The following is a 20,412-nucleotide window of genomic DNA, read 5'->3' as shown; positions in this document are numbered from 1 at the left end:
ATGTTTGAACCTTGAAAGTTTTGGGCTGGATATAGCCCAGTGGTTAAGTGTTCACCTAGCATTTGAGTGGCCCTGGGTTCAATCCCTGGTACAGCAAAAATAATCAAATCCCAGAAACACCTTGCACACTCCACCTCAGGTACTTTAGGTAGATGATTGGGATGGTGCAGCCTGTCTTGATCTCCTGGGTGTGTCTGTGTCGTGGAGGGGCAGGATGGCTGCAGCTGAGGTCTGGCCAGTCTGGCTCCTAAGGCTGTTGTGTAATGTCTCCCTCGTCCATCCTCTGTAGCTTCGTCCTCTTTTATAACCTACTTCAGCAAATGCTCCCGAGAGGTGACAGTGAAGGGTGGGGCTTAGCTAGACTCAGCAGCCCCAGCAACTGATTGCAAATGGAGCCATTCCAAATCATGCTTGAGGTATAGTGCATGTAGAGGAGCAGGGGTGATTTCAGAGTGTGGGAGAGGATGGGTGGTGCACAGTGGGCTTTGAAACTTCACAGGCATTTTTGATCACCATCTAAGCTGTGGTCAGTTGCACATTGAGCCCTGGAGCTTGAAAAAAAGTGGATGATGTTGGGACAGGTTTCTGTCATGAGGAGGGAGAAGGGGGACGTTCAGGGGAAGGCCTTGTGTCCTGCAAGACTGGCTCCGTGACAACGTGTGTCCATTTTGTGGGCTGCTCTGGCCTGGTTGGTGTGCTCTGTCTAGTTCATCTTGGGCAGTCAGGTGATGCCAGCCTCAGAGATAGAATCTTCCGAAGCCACCCATCCTGGCTGAGCTGTAGTCCCAGAATATGGGAGGGAGGCAACGCTGTGTAGTTTGAGGATTCTGGAAGGGCGGGGAGGAAGCAAGACTGAGCTGCTGGTAAGGTTTTGAGGGTTAGAGAGGAGTCTGGTGCTTTTCTGTCCATTTCAAAGGCTCTGTCTTCCTTTTAGGGGTGAGTGTGTCTGCTGCAGGTCCTCCACACACATTACAGGACTCCATGAGTTCTTGGGAGAAGGGCCTTTCCACCAGCATGCTCGGGAGAAGTGCAGTGCAGATAACTTCAGTTTACTTTGTTACCGGAACCTGGAGAGACAGCAGGAAAGCATGTAGGCAATGTGATTGTGCAGCTGCACTGGGAGATCTGGGCCCTGAAGCAGCGGCTGATGGCTGGGCACTGGCGTATCTGTGGTCTCCCTGGGTTACACTTGCAGTGGGTTTATCTGCTTGTGGCTACCGGACTCTTCCTGGCAGCTGAGCACCGAGGCCTCCCAGAGCCAGGAGCAAGAAAGTGTCTTGAACTTGTCATTGTCACCAACAGGGACCCATGGCTCCCTTCTGTTCTCTTGTCAGGTGGAACTACTTTTTTCTGTATGATGGTTCCAAGGTAAAGGGAGAAGGAGATCCAACCAGAGCTGGTATCTGCTACTTCTATCCTTCCCAGGTAAGCAGGGGCTGTTGGTGTGTGGCCTCTTTGAAGACATGTTGGAGATGACGCTCGGGCCATGTGCATGCTCTGCTCTCTCCCCAGCCTCTGTTTACTTATGGTTGAAGTTTGGAGCCAAGTTCTCTCAGAGTTCCCAGCCTCCATGGCAGCTGAGCTGACAGGCCCATGCCATCAGGCAGTACTCTTGGTCTTTAGTTCCCAAGCAGCTTAGGCCTCCTCTCTTGCTAGCTCCGCCCAGCTCTGCCAGCTGTCTGTCTCCTGTTTTCAGGTCTTTGATCAGCTAATTTCAAAAGCATTTATTTACGCAGAAAAGTAGAGACTATTCCAAACTCCTCCATACCATTCGTAGCATCGGCACCTGTGAAAGCTGCCCACATCCTTCTTACTCTTCTTCCTAGAGAAGTTTAAAGCGAGTTCTAGATATTGTGCCATTTCACCCACCAGTGTTTCTTACCAGCACACCGGACAGACGTGACCATGAGTGACAGCACTTCTTTAGTTCAGGAGCTGCAGCTATACTCTGATTGTTGCTATTTCTTTGGCATTACCCTACCAGGTTGCCTCTCCCACTCCTTTCCTCCCCCAAGTCAGGACCCTAATAACACCCTGCTTGCTTAGTCTGTGCCAAGTCCCATTTTTAATAACAGGCCTCACACACTAGCCATCCTGTATTCTTGTTACCTCAGATTACTGAGCTGCCACGTTAGCCTGCCACATTCTGGGATCACCTCCTTATGGTGACACCAAGTGACATCTTCTGTTCACAGATTTCACTTTCCATTTGTAGCAAGCTCTGGATATCTGATGAGTTTCAAGGTCCATTCCGTGAGGCAGGATGTCATCATGGGCGGCAGGTGTTACTTCTTGTTCCACCCTGTCCTGTGTGGCTGTGCCGTGGATCAGGGAATGTGTGTGGCCTCCCATGTGCTAAAGCCCTGCTTTGTCCTCTGTGCTTGATGTGGGGTCCTCTAACAGCCCACCGCCACCCAGCAGCCTGACTCACAAGTCACCATAAGGAGCTGATCCTTATGGTGGCTCCACCATGCACTCTCCATTGTTGGTTTTCTTGTATGGTGGGGAGATGGTTGAAGATAGTATCTTGCCTTACAACCCTGGCTGCTCTTGACTCTTGTTTTATTTTATGCATCTGAGTGTTTTGTCTACATGTATATGTGTACCTGGTACCCCTGAAGGGCAGAAGAGGGTGTCATCTGGGACTGGATGGTTATAGGTAGTTATGAGCCATCATGTGGAGACTGGGAAGCAAACGTCAGTCCTCTGCAAGGGCAACAAGTACTCTAAAATGATGAGCCATCTCTGTAGTCCCTGGCCTTGAACTTTGGGTTCTTTTGTGTCAGTGGGATAATAGGCATAAACCACCAGCCCAGCTGTTACTGGAGAGATGGCTCAGAGGTTAAGAACACTGGCTGCTCTTTCAGAGATCCTGAACTCAATTCTCAGCAACCACAAGGTGGCTCACAGCCATCTATAATGAGATCTGGTGCCCTCTTCTGGCATGCAGGTACACATGCAGACAGAACATTGTATAGATAATAAATAAATCTTTGAAAGAAAGAAGAAAGAACTATAAAAACTGGGCCAGAGGTAACCACTGATGCTTATAGTCCCAACAGGCAGGGCAGTGTCAAATGGATCCCTGAGTTTAAGGCCAGTTAGGTCTATGTAATGTGAGTTCCAGGACAGCCAGGTCTACATAGTAAGGCACTGCCTCAACAGCAACAACACACACTTCTGGTCAGATGGCTCAGCAGGTCAAAGCATAAGCCTCAACTAAATCTCTGGAACTCATAATGGAAGAGAAAATTAGCTTCCAAAAACTGGTCCTCTGTTCTCCACACAGGTGTGGTGCATATGCCCGACTCACACATGAGCATGCATGAGCACGCACACAAATGCATACAATGGGAATTTTTTAAAAATTAAAAACATAAAAACTATTCTCAGCCCATGAAAACGGGGAGCAGATGCTGGTCTGTGTAGAACAATCAGGTTGAACTTTGCTTCTCCCACAGACCCTGTTAGACCAGCAGGAGCTGCTCTGTGGTCAGCTTGCCGGAGTCGTCCGCTGCCTATGGGACCTTTCTGGCACCCCGCCCACACTCATCCGTCTGCGGAAGCTCAAGTTTGCCATCAGGGTGGATGGGGACTATCTGTGGGTAAGTCTGAAGGGACAGAGCTGGTATTGGACTGTTGTGGCGACAACGTGTGCTCCCCCCTGACTGCAGCTGCTCCTCAGACTGTAAAATTCTTCACTGCCCCTTGCCCTCCCAACACTGCTGTGAGGCAAGGGGCAGTGAAGAATTTTAATCCAGCAACATGGCTGCTCTGCTCACACCCAAAGATCTTCTAGGTCTGTGTGTGATCCAGCTGGAGTGCAGACACACCCTTAGTATACACCTTTAATCCCAAACAATGAAGGTAAAGTTAGTTGACAGAATAGGATATGCTCAGCTCTCAGGAGGAGCTAGAGAAAAGAGAAGCTACTTAAAAGAGAGCAGCAGAGAGAGAGAGGAGAGGCAGTTTTGCCGGGACAGTTGTATAGAGACAGATTGCCAAGAGACAACAAGCTAGACACAGGTGAAGATAGGATGAGCCAGAGAATGAGAAGGAGCCAGAAGAGTAGAACAGATTGCCAAAGATAGTGTGAGGCCAAGCAAAGGCTGAGAAAAGCCAGTTTGAATCAGTCAGCTTGGAGAGGACTCTGAGCCAGAACACCTGAGTTGAATTAGCCAACCAGAGTTCAGAAAGAACTAGAAAGTGTGAACTCAAATAAGCAGTAATCTGGGGCTGGAGAGATGGCTCAGAGGTTAGGTGCACTGGCTGCTTCCTGAGTTCAATTCCCAGCATACACATGGTGGCTCCCAACCATCTATAATGAGATCTGATGCCCTCTTCTGGAGTGCAGGTGTATGTATATGCAGGCAGAACACTGTATATATAATAAATAAATAAATATTTAAAAAAAGAGAAAGCAGTAAGCTTCTGAGAAGACAACTAATTCGGGCAAATAAAAGGTAATTTTGCAGAACTCTGCCAGGGCCTCATGGTGTCAAGCATGTGCTCTGTCCTTGAGCCACACACAATCCTTCAAGTCACCTCAGATATGCCTGCTCTGAACAAGGCAGATATTTTTTGTATCATTTTTACTTATTTGCATTTGCACCTGTCTGGTGTATACGTGCATGTCCATGTTCATGTATGTGTGTGTATATGTGTGTACATGTACATATATATGCATATGGAGACACAGTTAATAGCATGCCTATTACTTTTTCTTTGTTTTGATGCTGTCTAGTCAGTGCTATCATCTGTGGCTTTTGCCTTTTGTAGCCTGAGGAACTATTGCCTTCTATTATGGTCTCCAGTTTTAAAAAAAAAAGTTGATTGCTTTTCCTTCTAAATTTGTGTTTTTTGTTTATGGGTGATTGGAGGTCAAGGGTGATTTTTTATCCCCCAAATTGGTTATCTGGTATTTCTGCACCATTGCTGAGTTCCCTAAACACCTGCGTCATAGACAGGTGACTGTGAGCATGGGTGGGTCTGGGTCTGCTTGAGGATTCAGCGAGTTCCTCCTGTCATGCTTTCTAGTTTTGTGCAAGTCTTGGGATGAATAGTGTCCCTCCTGAATTCAATCACTTTCCCAGTGGCTCTGGCTAGGGATGCTGTCCCTTTTCATTACAGTTAGCTTGTAGGTGTGACGAGAAGTCCTGAGTTGGGAGAACAGTCCTGGGGTGGAGGGAAGGGGGACGACTTGAAGCAAGAGGAAGAGAGCTTTATTACGAGAGTGATCGCACTTGGGACCCAAGTCTCACTGACACAGCAGTAGAGAAGTGGGACCCCGAGCCCTGGGTGAACAGGGTTTTTAAAGGGAAAAACCCAAAAGCAGGGGGTTTCCATGGCAAGCAAGCAGGGGGGTTCATGCCTTGACATTACAGGATTGGGTAAAAGCCATAGGGGTGAGGTGACCTTCTACATAATCACAATTGCCATTCTTCTAAACTACATCTGGAACATTGGGAAGAACTTTCCCAACCAATTCTCATTGATTATTGCCAGGGATATTATCTCTACTTTCTATCAAGTATTTATTTTCTGATATTTCCTGGAGGCTGTTGCTAGGAGAGTTAACTTTGTTTTCTGCCAAGTGTACATTCTGTGATATTTTCTGGTACCTGAATTCAGCTCCCGGTCAAGATGGCTCCTCATTTCAAAATGGAGTCACCCAGGCTAACTTAAACTCTTCATTCCCTCCTTTCCTGTTCATAAAGAGGCCAATCCGGGACTCTTACAGTCAATGGTCAGATTCAAAATGGCGGTACTGGGTTCTCATTACCATCAACTGTATAGTCCCTAGTCTTTGCCTACTATATCCTACCTAACAACTTGTTAAGCAAGCATGGTCCAAAAATGACCAAAAACAAAAGATTCTGCCTTTGAGCTGTTATAATTCTGGCTTTGCACATCCAGGATTGCAATACTAGTTCTTACTCCAGTAAGCAGGTCCTGAAGATAATAGCTAATGTCAGAGAGCCCCCTTTGATTTAGCATTTCAGCCTAATAGGTGGGATTTTGGACCAAAGGTTTTTTCTTCTGAATTTGTTTCATTGCTGGCAATAGGACCGTTGGCATCAAGGGGCTAGGGAGGCTGATATGCTAGTCAAAAGGCTGGGCAACAGGACAGCCCTCAGAGGCATCTGGCTAGTTGATCCACCTGAAAAGGCAGTGAGCAATCATGTTAGTTTCCACCAAGTTCAGATCTCAGCTTGCAGTCTTAACCAGGTGAAAATCTGCTGAGACAAATTCAAACTAGAAACAGAAGTTAAAATTTGTCTAATATATGAGAAAAGTGAGAACTCCCCAAACCAAGGAAATAATTCATCTGGGGTCCCTTTGAGCTATGTCAGATTCAGGTCTATTGACTTTTTGATTTCCTGAAACTCATATAAATTTTTAGTTTGCAAAAGAAAATATATAAAAAGACTCAGAAAAATAATGTATCAACAACATTTTATGAATAACAGGTAAAACTGCATCCAATGGAATCAGTATCAATTCTTAGCTGTTTGTTTTATAACCTTTATAAACAATTTAAATGTGTCCATGCTCTGAAACTTTCACACTGTAACTGTCGGTACAGCTGTTGGTAATCAGCCATCATGCCATTTCTTGTACACTGGAAAGTTAGGTAGAAGTACATTAACAGCTTTAGTATTAACTTCCGGATGCTTGGACTTTCCTTAACAAAGCAACTAGAAGGAATAGGTTTAAAATATTCCTAAATCATATATCAAAGTCTACCTCAAAAGTGGCAGATATTCAAATATACATTTTGGACAGATGTTCTTAGCCTAATGAGAAGCATCTCTAAGTCTATTTCCAGAAGACAACCAAGAAAAAATTAAAATCTCAAGCTTGTGCCTGGATAATAAGCATTCAGTGGTCCATCAGCTTATCCCAATTTTATTAATCAATATTTTAAAGCTGAATTTCTGAGATTTTATAACAATGTAAATATATCAATAGCAGAGAAGGGGGAAGAAATCTGAAATATTATCTTAAAATATTTATTTAGACCCTTTAATTTTTTATTAACTCTGAAACATTTTCCAGATCTTTAAATAATTTTAAAATTTTCATAATCTAAATTTTTATATCCTCAAACTTTGTATAAATTCTATCTTTTTATCCAGCTATTCATCATAAAACATAGACAAATAACATGAAGCCTATAGGCAAGGTGAACCTGTTTGCCTTTTTAAATAGAAGACCTAGTACCTGGTAATTATTACTAACTAATAAATTAACCAATAAACTAACAATGGATCTAATTATCTGTTCTTAACCGCAAAGCTACCATAAGCTTAACTTAGCCATCAATGTGATCAGAGGCCTGAGAAGGATGAATTATGAGCTAAATAAATGTACCAATCCATGTACCAATCAAAATGAGAGTGACAACTAGTCAGTCCATCACCTTAGGCAGCTGTCCCTGGCTTCTGTGGTCTCATGGCATCATGAGCAGGGGCAGTCCAGCAACCAGGCACAGAAGATGAGAGACCATTTCTGTGGAAAAAGAAACGAGGAAATGGCCTCACCTTGCCCTTAGCAACATGAAACATTGACTCTCCAGGTGTCCACAGTTTTGTACACAGTTTAAGCTGGGCCCTAGGAGTGGGCCAGTTGGGGCAGTCTTGCCCAGTGGTTAGCATACCATAACCCAGAGTCGAATTGTGCCTAGATCTTAAGCTTACACATATTAAAATGCCATATTCATCAGATCTCTGACAAGATTAAGGACCAACATATCTGAATTATTCATCATCTATCTTTTATTTATCTATTTAAATTACATCCTATAAAATAGAATGTCGTAATCTCTAATCCTGGCATATTCCTCAGATAAATGTTTTAGAACCATATTTATCTCAAGTAGATGTACATAGGCAAAACTTCATAATTACCCGTCCTAAGCTTAACTTTAAAAACATAAATAAAAGACTAGATAAAACTCACTCTTATAACTAACTGCAGTCATTAGCATAACTTCAAATATCATTCTGAACTAAAATCAAAGCCAAACTTTCAGTCAGATACAATACATAGAAGAACTAGCAAATCTTTCTCATCCTATCATATTACATTGAGACTGAACAGCAAAAAGGCTTAAAGTACAAATGGAGAACTAAACACAGCTGGCAACCTTAGCAGAAATGGACAATTCTGGCCATTTTAAACCTATTGGCCAGAAAGAAACAACATAAATCATTTATATAGGAACTGGCAACCAGGCATATATTTTATATAATAATTAACAATGACTTGACTATAACCCTGTATAACCCTGGGCTAACATGGAGCTGCAATAAAGAACATAAGACATTTTTTTGTTGTTGTTTAAAGATTTATTTATTATTTATTCAACATTCTGCCTGCACACCAGATCTTACTATAGATGGTTGTGAGCCACCATGTGGTTGCTGGGAATTGCACTCAGGACCTTTGGAAGAACAGTGAGTGCTGTTAAACTCTGAGCCATCTTTCCAGCCTAACATAAGACATTTTGCATTAAAGAAACATCAGCCTTTTAAATGGAGAGCAACATTTTTTTACAGTTTTTTTTTTCAAATCATATTTGCAGGTGTAAAAAAAAAAGCAAATACCGTCCATACCTTTTATAACATTTTATATACCTTTACATTAGCATTTTTCCAGTTTCATTGTTCTGGTTTAACTAAACATTTTTTCTTGCTTTTCAGACCATATAAAAATTTCCATCAAAATTCTTTTCATTATTTTTTATTTATCATCCTGACATGATACACTGTAAAAACTGCAGTTTTCTTAATTGGCTGAAACAGTATGGCTTGGTTTCATTGGGTAAAATTAATAAATACCAAAGTCTTTTGTCTTCCCCCAAAGGATTGAGAAACTATTCCAAGTTTCCTTTTAGTCTACCCAAGGTCATTGTTTAAAATGCCTGATAAACTTTAAAACATTTCATAGTCTTAAACATATTTTTTAAAACCTGTTTTTGCAATCTCAAAATAAAGTATCCTTTTTAGAAATGAAGTCACAAAGCATAACCCTAATTTTAAAGGTCAAAACCAAATTTTATCAATGCAAACAATTTAATACTATTAAATCAATACCAAGTGTATTATTTTGATATCATAAACTTTGGCTGCCAGAAAGAAAATTCTTCTATACAAACACATGGAGGTGAAGTTTTAATATTTTATATAAACAGAATTTCAAACCTTATTATTTTTATAAATCTGGTCTTTAAGACAGGACAAAATTATGTAATGTCATAATATACTTAATAATCAATAATTAGACATCAAGATATATAGAACATAGTAAACTTACATATTCAAAGCAGACAAACAAAACTTATTTTTACTTCTTTTAGCTGTAATTTCAAGGGAGGAACATCTTGCTACCTATTGATTCAATTTTTATGACCATAGAGGCTTGCAGCTGTTGCCCCTTTAAGAGCTGTCTGCCTGCACAGAAACATTTCTGCACAGAAACATTTCTGCGCAGAAGTTTCCATTCCCAAGCAACCCTACTCCAGTAAGACCTCTGCCACCAAAGCCTTGAGTTGGCAGAGACCAAAGCATTGGTAGGGCAAGAGTTTGAATTTAACCTTTAAACATATTTATAATAACTCTTAATTTATAACTAAAGCATACAAAGCATATTAACCATTTAAGATCAATCAAAAACAAACCTAAAATAATTATCAACCTGGGCTTGATCTGTGGTTGGAACTCCTATAATGTCTGGAACATTTTAAAATGCTGACAATTGTCCCAAGTGGGCTGGTGGGTAAAAAGAACAGTTTCAAAAGGATCAATTAAGTTAGCATCTGGTGGCCCATAAGGGAAGAGCCATAGAATCTGCCTCTGATTTTGGAGAGCCTGTGGACAGAGGATTGTTAGTGGGGGTCAGAAAGGTCTTGATCCAAGGAGGTGGATGAATTACTAGATCCTTCCAAACTACAATATAAGGCACTTGGTCTGGGTGCCCACATAACTTACTTTTGGTGGCCAGCCCACATTGAAGGTGGGCCATTCTAAGCTGCAAAAAGTCATCATTTTTCCTGAAAGACTGAGCTCTAGTCTTAACTTCCCTAAAATGGTCAGAACCAAGTCAAGGGGTTTGGAAGTACTCTGTCCCATATCGTCAGTCAGTCTTTTCGTCAAAAAGAAACCAAAGAAATGAAACGGACAATTTCAACAAACAGTAAATCACACAGAGATGGAGCTGGCTGTCTCAGGAAAAAGCAAAACTAAAGACAATAAAATCACAGCTTGTACCCTGGCTAATTTCTTGGGACCAAAACTGAAATCAAAGAAGCGAAAAGAGCTGCAGCTTTGGACACAAGTAGAACCAAGCATTCTCCAGTAAATGCAAAACCACAAACAATTAATCGTACACAGAAATGAAGCAGTAGCTTCTGGCTCAAAGCCAAGTAATCTCAAGCGAATGCAAAACCACAATTAGTTAATCATATACACAGAAATGAAGCAGTAGCTTCTGGCATAAAACCAAGCAGTAGGCAGTCACACACAGAGATGAAGTGAAACAAAAAACCTGGCTTGTAAAAACACACACAGTGGCCATGTAGTCATACTCATGGACCTTCAGATTCTTGCTCAATTTCCCTGCCACAGAAACTCCAGAGCAGTGGGTGGTCCTGACTCATGGACCTTCAGATTTTCCTCCGGTTTCCCTGCCACAAAGCTCCAGAGCAAAACTGATGAGGTCAAAAACGTCTTTTGACCCCAGTGGCTGTGGATCCCCAGTATGTCTACCTTATCCACATCTTGCCACTTCTACAGACACCTCAAGGCCTTTCAGAACAAAGAACAAAAAGTTAAGGCAAACAAACACTTAAAAGCAGACGGACAATACGGAAGACATTTACCCATGGAATGAAGCTCTCCAGGGAGTCCTTAGAGGTCCTGAGGGTTAGGGTTAGGGTTAGGGTTCCCGTTTAGGGAACCAAATGTTGTGCCAGGATCAGAAGACCCTCAGAGACCACCAGGAGACGACTTGATGCAAGAGTAAGAGTGCTTTATTACGAGAGTGATCGCACTTGGGACCCAAGTCTCACTGATACAGCAGTAGAGAAGTGGGACCCTGAGCCCTGGATGAACAGGGTTTTTAAAGGGAAAAACCCAAAAGCAGGGGGTTTCCATGGCAAGCAAGCAGGGGGGTTCATGCCTTGACATTACAGGATTGGGTAAAAGCCATAGGGGTGAGGTGACTTCTACATAATCACAATTGCCATTCTTCTAAACTACATCTGGAACATTGGGGAGAACTTTCCCAACCAATTCTCATTGATTATTGCCAGGGATATTATCTCTACTTTCTATCAAGTATTTATTTTCTGATATTTCCTGGAGGCTGTTGCTAGGAGAGTTAACTTTGTTTTCTGCCAAGTGTACATTCTGTGATATTTCCTGGTACCTGAATTCAGCTCCCGGTCAAGATGGCTCCTCATTTCAAAATGGAGTCACCCAGGCTAACTTAAACTCTTCAACAGAAGGGCTTGGTGTCTGTGGAGATGAGTCTGGCTGCAGTGCTGTTGGCTTAGCTGCAGAGATAGGGTAAAATTAACCTCTCATGTCAGCACACAAGTTACATTATGGTGTTTTCATGGACAGGTGTCACTTGTTTTCTGCCCCTGTTTTTTATTATCTATGTTTCATCCCCACCTCCCTTAAGTGTTTCTTATTGGTCAACATGGTGGCCATACCTATAATTCCAGTACTCAGAAGGCAGAGGCAAGTGGATGTCTGTGAGTTCCAGAGCAGCCAGAACTACAAGTTCAGTTCTCAGCACCCTTATGGTGGCTTAGAACCATCTGTGACTTCAGTTCCAGTGAACCTCACAACCTTTTCTGGCTTCCTCAAATACTAGGCATGCACACAGTATATAGACATACACACAGACAAAACACCCATCCATTTTTAAAAAGTCATAATATGCACACACACATACACACACACAGACACTTACGCAAACCTGTGTAAATTTAAATCTAAGATGCTTGGCTGGCTATGACTTAGTGGGTAAGGATGCTTGTCACCAAGCCTCATGACCTGAGTTTGGTACCCAACATACATGTGGTGAAAGTAAAGAACCTACTGTTGCAAATTGTGCTCTGAGCTCCATGTGTGTACTGTGATTACACCTCCTAAAAATGTAAAATAAAATAAAATAAAATAAAATAAAATAAATCTAAGTTCTCTTATAGAGAACGTATAGTTTTTATCTTTCTAAAAATTTTTTTCTCACTATGGTGATTTCTACCACAGCTCCATTATCATTTATGGATGCATTGTGTATTGTGTATCACCCCTGGTCTTGTGGTTCCATTTCCCAAGTGATTGGGAAGATGGTTGATAAGCATGTACCATCATACCTTGCATCTTATAAACTTATAAATCTTATAAACTTATATGGATAGTCACTCACTCATTGTGTGTTTGTGTATGTGCGTGTGTTCATGTGTGTGCCTACCACACTATACATGCTGTGGTGGGTGTCTGTAGGTAAGAAAACAGTAGTTTGCTGGAATTGGTTCCCTCCTTCCACCACATAGATATCTCTCTAGAATGGGAACTCTTATCCTCAGGCTTGGCAACAGGTACTGTTACCTCCTGAGTCATCCTGCCAGCCCAGCTGTCCTCTTTTGTTAAGGAAGCTGCCTTCTTTAGGAGCTTTGTGAAAACTTAGGTGGCTTTGGTTGTGTTAGTTTGTTGCCAGCACCTCTGTTCTCTTTGATTGATTTCCAGGTTTCTTTTTTTGGCAGTGGCTCCGTGGTATAATTTGACATCAAGTACTGTGACAAGCCTGGCATTACTTCTAGTCAGGATTGTGGGGTTTTTTTTTGCCATGTGAACTTTAGGATTATTTTTCTGAGTTCTGTGAGGTATGTTGTTTGGGTTTTGATGGGAGTTGTATGGACTCTGTGAATTGCTTCATGACATTTGCTACTTCTACAGTACAAGTCACCTGGCCCTGAGCGTGAAGGGCCTCCTGTGTTCATGTGCTTCTTAATCTCAGTTTCCTCCACATTTTGAAGTTTTCATAGTGGCAGTTTCTCACATCCTTATCTATATTCCTCCACTCCAGATTTTTGTTGTTGGTGGTGTTTTTGTTTTTAAGCTATGAGAACTGGCATTTTTTCTCTCCTAATTTTTTCTTTCCTAGCAAATTTGTTATTGATACATAGACAAACACCTGTTTTGTAGGTTTGTTGTCTTGCTCCCTCACTGCTGGTAGCGTTTATATCAACTCTAAGCACTGTCCGGTGCAGCCTGCAAGGTGGTTGAAATGTAGAATCATGTCGTCTACAAGTATGGATGATTTGACTTCTTTATTTCTGTTATGTCCCCTTTCTTCCTTTCTCTTCTGCTCTGACTAAGACTAGGAGCACTAGATCAAGTGGATGTGGACAAGTTTACTGCTTTATTTCCTTCTGAATCTAGCAGTGAGCACTACCTTTCCCACTCTTGGTACACAATCTGAGCCAATCTGTGGTCCTTTTCAGCGCTTGTATTTTGAAGAGAACTGACCTTGTGCTTTTTGTCTTGAGTCTTTCTGTGTTCTCAACTACATTTACACTTAAAATTATTACAGGGTCCTCTGCCTGGTTGAGCCTAGCTTGCACACTGGGAATGACACCCTCTTGGTCCTGGTATATGAGCTTCTTACTGTTTTCTTCCTTCTCCTCCTCTTCTTCTTTTTCCTCCTTTTCTCATTTGTTTCTCAAAACAGGGTTTCTCTGTGTAGCAGGCTTGGCTATGCTGGAACTCTCTTTGTAGACAAGCTGGCCTCAAACTTACAGAGGTCTACCTGCCTCTGCCTCCCTACTACTGCAACTAAAAGGTGTGCTCCAACATGTCCAGCTTTCATTGTGTTCTTGACTTCAGTTTTCCACACCTGACATTTCTGTGTCTATGTTGATGAGAGAGATTAGACTGTGTCTCTTTCCTTTGCCGTGTCCTTATTTGCTTAGATCAGGGAAATGCTGGCTTTGTGTGAAACAGCTGAACAGTATATATTGCCTCGTGTTTCAGAGCTATGGTAGGATTAAAATGAGTGCCACCTGGAGGACATGGTGCCCGCACGTATAGCACAAAATGAAGGATGGAGTGAATGAGCCTGCACACTGCTTAGACCCATGGTTAGCCCCACATCTGAGAAGTGGTGCCAGGAACAGTTCACACCATCCACATATTCACACAAACCTCCCCAGCTTGTGCAGAATAAATGCTGTGGTGCAAGGAAGAAGCTTGCCGTTCTCACTGGCAGGCAGCCTCTCCACCCAGTGCATTCCTGACGATTGCTGAGCATGTGTGATGTGCTGAGAAAGTGGCATGTCTGGTTCAGCAGATTAGGATTCAGGGTGCTTCTGGCTACTTGGAATGGTCAGGAATAGGAATCCAGGCCCTTCATCCCGAGACATATGTAAGACAGACAGAAAACTGCTTTTAGGAGACTCTGGCTTGGGGTGGTGTGGAGCAAACTAGTGGACATGAGGAGGACAGATTGAAATCTCCCTAAAGCTACCACACTGGGCTAAGTCTTCATGAGGTTCTGAGACAAGTGCTAGGTGAGGTACTGGGGTCACATGACCTCTCAGTTCTTTGCTGTTCAGTTCAGACCACTAGAAACATTTATATTGGGTGGACATGGCACATTGAACAGAAAACACTACATAGGGAATTGAATAGAGATATCAGAGGGGACAGTTATCCATCAGCTTCAGCTACAAGGACGTGGCCATCTACTGGACCTCCTGTCCTTTCACCACAGGGCCACTGTGTCCCTCCCTCTTAAGCCCTCCAAATGCCCTTCGCCCAGCAAGATGGACAGCCAACACTAAAACTGCCATCCACCTTCTCTCCCACTGTCCTGTCTATGCCCTCTGACCCTTACCTTCATGTTTTATTTAAAATATCCATAAGTAGGCTTTTGTTTTGGGTAATGATAAACAGACTTTTATTTTGAATAATCACACTTAGGTTTTGTTTTTCAATAACATTGCTAAAGAACAAAACATTTCACATGCAAATTAAATCTGTAAGCCAAAGGTATATCCAGCAATTCATTTCCAGCAGAGTTTTATATGAGATCATCTCATAGCTAAGTAAAGGTTAAAATTCTACAGTGTAATACTGAGGCTTTGGGCCTGGAGCAATGCCCAGGACTCAGTATTTTGTCACACAGGAGCACATGGCCCAAACATGGGGCCTCACTCCACATCATGACCCACAGCTCTGCAAAGCAATGCAGCCTCAGCCAGGCACAAATGCAAAGAAGGCAATTCCCCAAATAACAGCATGCACCCTCCTAAGTCTCAGAAGCTACTACTGTGAGATGGGGTGACTGTGTGGAAGGAGTTACAAAGTGCACCCTGTTGTCAACAAGTCCACAGTAGAGCAGGAATTGAGCACCAGAGTCTACACTGCAACAGGGAACATGAAGGTATAGAGTCTAAAGAGCAAAGCTTCCCGAAAGCTGTGAAACTTGCAGTTAGGGTAGTCCTTCAGGCTGCTGTGTGGGGGCCATGCCTGAGAGACAGTCTAGGCCAGGCCCCCTCTGCCCCTCTGAGAAGATCAGCCCTCCATTCCCTTGGCACTTCTGTCCTTGCATTGTCTGAAAGCATCTTTATTCTTTGTGTAGTGCTCCCAACTTCAGCTCCAGTCTGCTTCCTGGACATGGCAGCCATTACTTTGGATTGGTTTTCGGCCTGGCACCCAGTAGACGGCTCTGTATTGGCTGAGGAGCAGCCTGTGGTTTAGGGGTGTGGTGCTCCCGCTGCTGCAAGCGCTGCCTCCCTCTGGCCAGGGCCTCCAAGTACCAGTACTGCTCTTTCCACTGTTGCTTTTGCTGTTCTAGCTTTTGCCTTCTGGCCTCTAGCTCAGAGAAATCCTGATTCAGCTGATGGAGCTGTGTCTGCAGCTGCTTACTCTCAGCATGCATACCCTTGCAGAAGTCCCTGTAAACATGATTGGCCGTAGTCTCCAAGGCCTTGGCCTTTTTCTTTAGCTTCGTGGTGAGGTTCTCACCCGACTCCAGCAGGTTCAGCTCCTCCATTTGCTTCTCCAAGGCGGCCCTATCCTTCAGGAACTGAAAGTGTCTCTCTCGATCCATGAAGGGAGTGTTAGCTAATATGCTGGCTTTCTCCTTCTTTAAGTCCTGGATCTTTTTGTTCTGGCTCTGCTTTAGTTGTACAACAGGCCTCAGGGCCTTCAGCTTCTTCCTCACAGTGGCATCCAGCATCCTGTCCTTCAGTAGCTGATTCTCGAGGTTGGCTGTGCGTGAGGAGAAGGTGTTGAGCAGCTCTTGCCTTTTGACTTCTATCTCCTGACACTGCTGGGAGTAGTCTTTCCAGAGGGAGTCATACTTCCTATCACTCTCTTCCTTCTTCTGCTTCAGGTACTCCAGGAGGGGCTTGTGTTCTTCTTCCTCCAGAGATAGGGCCGTCTGCGTTTCCCTGATGTCCCTTATCAGTACTGACCGATGGCTCTTAACTGCTTCCATTTCCTGATGCACCTTACTCATGGCCACCATGGTCTTCTTCCTCATCTTCTTCTCCTGCTTTGTCATAGACTCTGGCCTCAGAAAGCTGTTGAAAATGGTCACATGGTAAACCGCTGAAGGAGGAGTGTGGCGGCCAACAGCAAACCCTCCTTTGAAATCCTGGATTTCACTGGGACTGCTCTGCAGGTCTGTGCTGGTGATGCTGACCCCTGAGGAGCAGGTGCTGGCGAGAGGGACCAGCTTTTCAGGGGCACTTTGGCCAGTTTGAGGAAGTTCCATCTCTTTTTTCTTCTGGTCCTGGAAAATTAGCTCTGACCACTTCACTCGGAAGTCACACGTGGCCTTCTTCCTGGTCAGGCAGACCCTGCAAGAGGGGTTTTGGTGTGTCAGCACAGTCTCATACTTCCTTGTAGTAAGTGATTTTGGACTAGCAGCCCCACCCATCTGCCTTTGTGGGAAAAGGGTGGCTCCTCCCTGCCTGAGGGGGAAAAGGGTGGTTCCTCCTACCCTTAAGTCCCAAGTAGTATAATTCTGGCTTTGGGACTCCATTAAACCCTCCCCTCCAGGGTGCGGGCCTTTGGCCCTCCCAGATCCTGCTACCAGGGACTCAGAAGCTCAGCACTGTCTCCTGGCTACAGTAGTCCCTCTGTTCATCCCCTGGGCTTTACAGGCACAGGTAAGCACCTCTCCCACGGTCTCCCTGGTGTCGGAGGTACAGGCCTCTCAGCCCAGGCAGAGCAGAATGTGGACTGTTACAGCCTCGTCATTAACCCTTAAGTGGCACATTTCCCTGGTGGGCGGGGCTGGATAGAGGCGGGGCTTGTGGGGTGGTGGGCGGGGCCTGAGTAGACTGGGCTTGGAGCTGTCGGCAACCTTGGAAGAAAACCTGCTGAGTCTTGGCACCTGTGGCAGGCAGCACCTGGGCTTTCTCAGCCCTGCCCAGGAGACCCTTTGCACCCGCGACCTACACTGCGCGGGCTGAGCAGGAGCCCTGGGAGGGAGGGAAGATGTCGAGGGCCTGGAGGCTCCAGGCTCCTGGCTTCGCTTCGCAATGTGGAGTTTGGGCGCAGTCTGGGTCTGTTCCTCTGGCTTAGGATGCCCTCGGTGGCCACTGGGTTGCCTGTGATGCTAGCGTCCTCCTGATGCAATGGCTGGTGTGCGAAGGGTGAGGCTTGCACGGCAAGCTACCTCAGTTTCCCTGGAAGAGAGAGCCGCCTCAGAATTGTATCCTGTGCAGCCACCTCAGTACCGAAGGTAGTTACAGTGTTGAGAAGGCCCGGAGTGTGGAGCGAAAGCTCTAGGGAAGGACGTGGAGGAAGACCTCCCACAAACAGAGAAGCTGCAGGAGCAGAGGCCCCAGCATGGCCACTGCCCTGGTGGGCTCTCCCTGCTGTGAAGGACAGCTGAGGAACTTCCTCAGGGAAGAAGGCACTTGGCTTGTGGCAGGGCAGTTTCAGTGCCTCCTGGCAAGGAGGCCCATGGGAGCAGCAGGAGCAGGGAGAGGTGTCACTGTGTCTGGAGCCTTGGGAGAGGCTTCTGGGATAGGACATGCAGAGTTGGTGCCCTTCTCTGTGTGCTGCCAGCGACCTCACATCTTGCCCCTCTCCCGGCTTTTGGGTCTCAGTTCAGCACTGCTGTGTGGCTGCTGTGTTCAGATACAAACGAGGTACCTGGGAAATGTGAAAAGGGGCGAAGGAAGAGTGAAGGACGAAGAGGAGAAGCAGTGGGGAAAGAAAGGACTCTATAGGCATCTTTAATCCCAGCACTGGGAGGAGGCAGCATAGGCAGGTGGATAGGTCCTGTGAGTTTGAGGCTTGATCTCCAGAGCTACACAGTGAGATGTGTAGCTGGATGTGGAAGGAAGCAAGGAAGGATAGAAGGAAGAAAGGAAAGAAGAAAGGAAGGAAGGAAGGAAGGAAGGAAGGAAGGAAGGAAGGAAGGAAAGACAGACAGATCCTGGGATACCATTTTTCTGCAATTGATGCAAGCATGGGCTTGCATCATTAGCCATCTACCTTGGTCGTCAGTGTTAGCGGCAAGGCCTTGTCCTGCTTTGAGATCTTTGTGTCACCCCTTAATAGGGACAATGGTAACAGGCTTGGGCCCAGTTCCCGCATAAGGCACCCACCTCACTGCCCCGCACACAGTGGAGAACTCTGTTGAGACTGAGGAGTAATAAGAAGCAGTTCATGTTTCCCCCGTGAACTGGCGCGCTGTGGTCACCAGGGCCTGGAGAGCAACGGTAAAGTCGGATGGCTTCATCACCTTTGCTCAGCATCTTCTGCGTCAAAGACGAGGGAAAGACCATGCCACATCTCCAGCACGGAGCCCCGTGCCCAGCACAGCACTGCACCACCAAACAGGGTTTTTAATGGGACAGCAAAGCCAGCTGTTCCTGTGCATGCTCTGGCTTTACAGCGAGACGCAGACACAGGAGCCTCTCGTAAAGGTCTCTTCCAGGACCCATATGTATTGCTCTTCTTGTTGTGTTTATGGGAGGGCGCAGTGTGTCCTGTTCACATTTGCAGTCTGGGCCTGCCCAGCCCTGCTTCCTAGCCTGTGGCCCGAGAGTGCATGTCTGAAGGAATTCCGTGTCCCTGAAAAAGTTGATTGGAGTCTTAGTGGATGCTCATACCTAACCATGTGTGTCTTTCTTTTCTGTCTGCCTGAACCTCAGCTACTGGGACTCATGACTTGGTTGGGATAGAAAAGTGGCAGTACTCTGGAGGCATCTACACAGTGTCCTCTGCTGCTTTCAGGAACAGTCCTCACCCCAGAGCATGGTAACCCTAACCTTAACCTTTGACAGATGCAAATACTCTTCATTGGCTCTGCCAAAGCCCCTTCTGAAGCAACCTGTGTTTTCATCAGTCTGCTGCGATTTGCTTTCAGCATTTCCACTTGGTTTCTTTCAGAATCTTAGTTTCTTTTTGAGTTTTTCTCCACGCCTCCACCTCTCTCATCTGTACTAATGACTGATCTACCCTCCAGAATGGACTGACCTCACCAGCTCCTTACCATCAGGCCACTGATCATTTATTTATTTATTTCCAGAAACTGTTTAATCTGCACCGGGAACTTTTCCCAGCTGAGAGTCTGTGCTCAGCAGTCATGGTGGTTGCTGCATTAGGGAGCAAAGAGTGCTTCTCTTTGCAGAGCACTCAGAGTTTCAGGGATGGTCCTCCTGAGAGGTTTGTTCTGAAGCCACAGGGAGGAGAAACAGACAGCAGCCCTGTGCACAGGACACAAATATTCTCAGAAGAAAGCACGGTTCTAACACGACCACAAAAACAACAGTGGTAAAGCTGTAGACCGTGCTATGATGTTAGCATGACCGGAACATGAATCATAATGAAAATGTTCAAAACACTGGACAAATGTAAGAAGGAAGAATTAAAAACTGTGTGTATGTGTCTCTGCACAGCTGTGTGATGTGGAAGCTTGCTAGAGGTGAGTGTTGTGTTGTTGGGTGTCTTCCTCGGTTGCTTCCACCATCCTTTTTGAGGCAGGGTCTCTCGCTGATCTGAACCCTCCTGAAATGGGTAGCCTGGCTCATCAGTCTGTGATCCTCCAGTCCCCACCTCCCCAGTGCTGGGGTTACTGGCATGCACACCATGGCTACCTTCTCATTGCTTCATATTAAACTCAGGCCCCTCTTGCACAACCAGTCTTAAAGATCTTAAAGGAAATCTTGTAAACCTCTGGTGGCTCTTGTGTCTCTGAAGAATGCGGGAGGAAGGCAGAATGCCACTGACTGCAGATGGGAGAGCAGAGAAAACGAAAGGGGCGCAGGAGAAAAAGAAACCAACTATGGAAAATGTAGACTGCTGACCAAGAGAGGGAAGTATGTAACTGAGTTTGATGAGTGTTCAAAGGAGACGGCAGGTAAAAGCA

At 44.9% G+C, this 20,412-nt stretch overlaps 2 protein-coding genes across 11 annotated transcripts in view; one reads left to right on the top strand and one right to left on the bottom strand.

Annotated features, from left to right (window-relative positions):
* Hps4 (HPS4 biogenesis of lysosomal organelles complex 3 subunit 2) overlaps nt 1-20,412 on the top strand; it is a 41,089-nt gene that overhangs the window by 1,935 nt on the left and 18,742 nt on the right. For 8 of the 10 annotated variants that reach the window (XR_009591533.1, XM_060382612.1, XM_060382611.1 and 5 more), the window contains 2 exons: nt 1,335-1,425; nt 3,462-3,605. Coding sequence is in view for 8 of the 10 variants with exons in the window: in XM_060382612.1 (XP_060238595.1) it covers nt 1,335-1,425; nt 3,462-3,605 (235 nt within the window). In the remaining 2 variants the exon portion in view is untranslated. Of the gene's footprint in view, nt 1-1,334; nt 1,426-3,461; nt 3,606-16,676; nt 16,705-16,827; nt 16,931-17,084; nt 17,195-20,412 lie in introns of those variants that run through there. The other 2 variants (XM_060382614.1, XM_060382613.1) reach the window with 2 other exon arrangements.
* Nucleotides 15,278-16,988, bottom strand: LOC110554331 (coiled-coil domain-containing protein 121-like). Its single transcript, XM_021646939.2, has one exon. It carries the CDS (start codon nt 16,960-16,962, stop codon nt 15,703-15,705), a length of 1,260 nt encoding a protein of 419 aa, XP_021502614.1. The 5' UTR covers nt 16,963-16,988; the 3' UTR covers nt 15,278-15,702.

This window comes from Meriones unguiculatus, chromosome 4 (assembly GCF_030254825.1).
Source record: "Meriones unguiculatus strain TT.TT164.6M chromosome 4, Bangor_MerUng_6.1, whole genome shotgun sequence".
In the NCBI taxonomy this organism is placed as follows: domain Eukaryota; kingdom Metazoa; phylum Chordata; class Mammalia; order Rodentia; family Muridae; genus Meriones; species Meriones unguiculatus.
Note: the sequence above shows the minus strand (reverse complement) of the source record. Positions and strands in the feature narration are given on the sequence as shown.